Source organism: Anoplopoma fimbria, unplaced genomic scaffold (genome assembly GCF_027596085.1).
Source record: "Anoplopoma fimbria isolate UVic2021 breed Golden Eagle Sablefish unplaced genomic scaffold, Afim_UVic_2022 Un_contig_9153_pilon_pilon, whole genome shotgun sequence".
In the NCBI taxonomy this organism is placed as follows: Eukaryota; Metazoa; Chordata; class Actinopteri; order Perciformes; family Anoplopomatidae; genus Anoplopoma; species Anoplopoma fimbria.
Genome location: NW_026553806.1, coordinates 3,822 through 8,459, shown reverse-complemented (window position 1 = coordinate 8,459; position 4,638 = coordinate 3,822). Strand labels below are relative to the sequence as shown.

Sequence of the window (4,638 nt, the reverse complement as noted above, 5' to 3'; positions counted from 1 at the left end):
CTTTTCGTATTAGCCCCTGCAGCGCTCTACATGACCTTTTGGTTGTATAGCTGGAGGGCACGCAGACAGTAATGATAGGTACTGGAGAAGTCTGCAGAGGGGACCCAGAGTGTCAACGTCAAATGTGCCCGACAGACAATCCAGTGTTGGAATGACGTCCTAGGTTGATGATGTCATCGCTCTTGCAGACTGCCTTAGGTGACTTCCTTATGATAGTCTCATAGACACACACATACACACACTCTCTCTTTTCTGTTTGATATGAAAGTGTATAAGGGCAATGGTCAGTGAGGGACCCTCATAGGAACTGCAGGGGTCTTAACAGAATAGCTTCTGTACCATTTGCTCTGAGAGAGGAGCTCCTCAGCACCCTTCATGATGCCTGGAAACATCCGATCAGGTAAGTACTTCAGGAATAGAACCTTGCATGAAGAAATAACTGTGTGTCTCTGTCTCTCCCTGCATGTCAACCTGTTCTCCTCCCGTTCACGTCTCTGTTTCCCCCAACCCACTACTCCGATTCTGTCTCTTGATTTAATTTGGTCTTGATTTTTCCATCCTGACAAACATATTGAAAAAAAAAACACCTTAAAAAGATCCCACAACACACATGCACACTTTCCAAAAGAAAGGGACGTGACATTATGTCATTCTTCAGAAAACAAATTCAGGTTGAGATTTATTTTTCACACCCAGCAATGTTTTTGTTTCATTAGGTATCTTTGTTCTTCCCTCGCTCTTCCTCCCAGTGTCTTTTGTCTGGGTGGTGTTGGTCTGTCTGTTGTTCTGCAGCAGACTGACCAGCGTGGGTGCAGCACCCATCTGTGCCAATGCCCAGTCTGGGTGCCACGTCCTCTCCCTGGCGAACCTGTTTGACCGGGTCATCCAACACTCAGCCAGGACGCACGGCATTTCAAACGACCTTCACTCCGAGTTCGTAAGTCTCCATAAATTGTCTGAAGAAGCTTATATATTAATTGTATTAATGAAGTAATATTATTAAGATATTAAATTAATACGTTTGATTTTGTAAAGGGATATTTGTCATATTTGTTATATTATATATATATATATATTATTCAATTCAATTCAATTCAATTTATTTAGTATTTAGTATTAGCCCAAAATCACAAGTTCGCCTCAGAGGGCTTTACAATCTGTACACATACGACATCCTCTCTCCCGGGACCCTCACATCAGCAAAGGAAGAAACCATTCACTGCATATGACATAAATTATTTGTATAATATGATTATTTTATATATATAATATTATATATAGCTATACAGCTATATATAATTTCATTGATTGAAATGGGATGGACACAATAATTCATCATACTGGCAACTGGGTTTACACACACATATATCAATAGCTATTTGTAATCATTTGAACCTGCAGGTCATTCACCACTTCTTTAGCCACACTTGACATTTAGATGACACTCAACCTCTGACATTTCCGTCTGGCGTTCATGTTTGTCCCGTCAGGAGCAGTACTTCCTGCCCAGTAAGAATCACATTGGCCGGGTCAGTCGCAACTGTCACACCTCCAGCATCCTCACCCCAAATGGCAAGGAGAACGCTCAGAGGATGGCGGTGAATTAACCTTTATGAAAGCTCCTTCCTGTCACTGGCATGCACTGTCCACAAAAAAGTTACAGTTTGCTTTCCCATTCCTTTAATCGGTAGTACAATATGCTTTTTTTGTGTTGTGACCCTCTGCTTTTTATTTTTGCATCATTTCAAACCTGCAATGTTGCTAGTAATATCACTTAAATTAAATCATGGCTTAATTAATGGCTTGATTTTTAACTGACTTTTAAATGATGGGTCCTCTTTTTGTCACTGTAGAGGGAGGAGCTGACGGAGGTGATCCTGAAGCTCCTGGTGGCATGGAGGGATCCTCTGTGGCATTTCCACCAGAGCATGGCTCGCCACCACGACTTCAACAACTTCAGCTCTAATAAAGCCCTTGAGATGAGCGACATGGTGCACGAGCTACGCCAAGGTGTGGAGAAAGTGGCTGAGAAGGTACTGTGACTGTATGTCTTCTATGAACGTAGTAGGATTTGGGCGGTACTTTACAAGATCAGTTACAGTGGCCTATTATGCTTTTCCACTTTTCCCCTCTCCCTTAGTGTGTTATATATATTTTTGTACATGTAAAAGGTCCGTAGAGTGTAAAACCTGAAGTCCAGCCTAAAAGGAGTTACCCTCCCCCTCAGAAGCTCCTGAGCTGCCTGAAACGGCTACATTGAATTCTCTCCTTCACTTAAGTAATTTTATGAGGTCATAATGTTACGGAAGTGACATAAAACTCCTTCCGGCTAGTTTGTCCCTCAAACAACAAAAGAGAGAGACGGAGCTGAAGCTCCGGAGGAAGAGGTTTTTTGGAACGTGAAATGTTGACCAATCACAATAGAGCGGGCTAGCTGACCAATCAGAGCAGACTTTGCTTTCTGGAGGGAGGAGCAAGCGCTACAATGGAGCATTTCAGAGAGAGTGGGAGAAGAGGTGCTGCAGGACAGAATGATGAGAAAAACAAGGAGGATTATGAGCATTAACGCATGTAAACATGTTTTAACTAACTTGAGATAAAAAAATATGCACCTGGAAAATAGCATAATAGGGCCTGTTTAAAGTACTTGCTTTAAAGGTCTACTATGCAGAAACTGCCGCTCATTGTCAAAGTTGGCCCCTCTGTCCCCCAGCGACAGACTCCAGGCTTCAATGCGAGGGTCCACAAACCAGTGGGCTACGACTACATCCACTTCTTATTAACAGTCTGCAATACAGCCTGCAGCATGACATACGGCAGTGAAAAGTGAAAGCCAACCCTGTATTCATTATCATTTTGGACAAGCATTTTTTCCGTAGCTTCCTATTGGATGCAAGCTTGTGCATGTCTAAACACATGTGCCTGAAAGTTGACCACCAGACACATCCTGAACACAGCTAAATGAAAAGAACAAGATGAAGAGAACATAAGCTGCTGTGCAATGTAGCTTCCAGGGATGTAGTTCATTCAGGTGGGGTAATCTTAGTGACACACATGACAAAGTCCTGACGTCACATGACAAATCCAAACTGCCCTGTTCACCCTAAGGTGACCCAATGCCCAAGCCACAATCTAGCAAGAAAGGAAGAGACATCCCTTTGGGCACACCGGCTGCAACACATTTTTGTCTTTCTTTCATTTTTAGTGCAGAGAGAATAACATACTGTCGATTTTTAATGTTCATAACTGTTTGGAAGATGTTAATAATAGATAGTATTATATGTATGATCAGCTGGAATCACTGATTCTTTGTGTTAGGGTGCTTTTCTGGCTGACTACACAAACTTTATATACATAATATAATATATACAGAAGCCTTGAGAGGCAATTGTCTTGTTTTTATCCTGATATTGTTCATTCTTTATATTCATTTGTCATTTCACCCTTTTGAGTGTATCATTTCAAAACAAGTTGGGATATAATATATGGAAGTTCTGAGTAGTTTTCTGAGACTGATTGTTCCTCTTCTGTGTTTATGAATAACAAACAGGTGAAAAAATGTTTTGCTAGGATAATATAAAAAAAAAAAAAAAGTTTCACTTTTGGCAGAGCATTTTTTTGTGTGTTTGTTACTTTAATACTCACTTAGCCACAAAATGTTGAAGTGCACCACGTACCCCATGTTCTAGTCCTATTTTTATTTCTCCATGCAAAAACTCACCCAGGACCCTCAATGTTCCCGACAAAGAACACAAAAAATCATCCTTCAAATCATGCCACAGATTAAATAATGTTTTTTTTAAGTCAAACGATTATTCTGTCAAAACCTTTTTTCACCTGTTCATGAACACAGGAGAGAAAACCAATTAGATCAGACTTAGGAAATGGAAATAAATTCTCTAACTTTCCTCTCAGGGCCTCAGTTTGTTATATTATATATTTTCCTCTGAATGTATATTTTGTGTGAGCTGTTTTTGGAATTGAACCCAACGCATGACTGAATGAACAAAATCAGGGTAAAAACAAGAGAAAAAAAGAAAAAGATCTCTATGAATCTAGAGGGTGTCTCCTCTATTATTTTGTACTATTCTCAGTGAGTAGGTACCTATTCATCTTGTGTCTGCTTAGGAACACTTGTATGGCTTCTTACTTTGTTGTAATAGGGGATTGTTGTAATGTGTGTGTGTGTGTGTGTGTGTGTGTGTCATGTCCTCTCCAGATGCAGGTGTTGGGGATAATAAGCAACACCCTCAGCAGCCTGTCTTCTCCCGAGGCTTCATTGCCATCCGACAGCGCCGACTGGCGCCTGATGAAAGACTTCGACCTCCTCTACTGCCTTCGCCGAGACTCCAACAAGGTCCAGAACTACCTGAAGATACTCAAGTGTCGTATCGTTCCAGAGCACGGATGCTAAAGGCCGGAAAACGATGGAGGCTACGCTTAGCTCGGGAATATCAACACGATGGAAACGCTTTAGAGACCGCACAAATTCAGCTAAACGGGAAGTTAGCTGATCCGCACGTATGCTCACTCCTATTATGACTGGAGTTCTGCTGGAACCCAAAGACTATGCCCCCCCTCCCCTGATATCATGTAGAGTGTGAATACAAGTGAGTTGAGAGTGGACAGGATGGAATG

The 4,638-nt window shown here is 41.5% G+C and overlaps 1 protein-coding gene across 1 annotated transcript; it reads left to right on the top strand.

Annotated features, from left to right (window-relative positions):
- Positions 1–378: 378 nt before the first annotated feature.
- LOC129116847 (prolactin-like) lies at positions 379–4,414 on the top strand. Its single transcript, XM_054627541.1, has 5 exons — positions 379–400; positions 750–937; positions 1,491–1,598; positions 1,854–2,033; positions 4,220–4,414. The coding sequence occupies exons 1-5, from the start codon at positions 379–381 to the stop codon at positions 4,412–4,414; spliced, it is 693 nt and encodes a 230-aa protein (XP_054483516.1).
- The last annotated feature ends 224 nt before the right edge of the window (positions 4,415–4,638 follow it).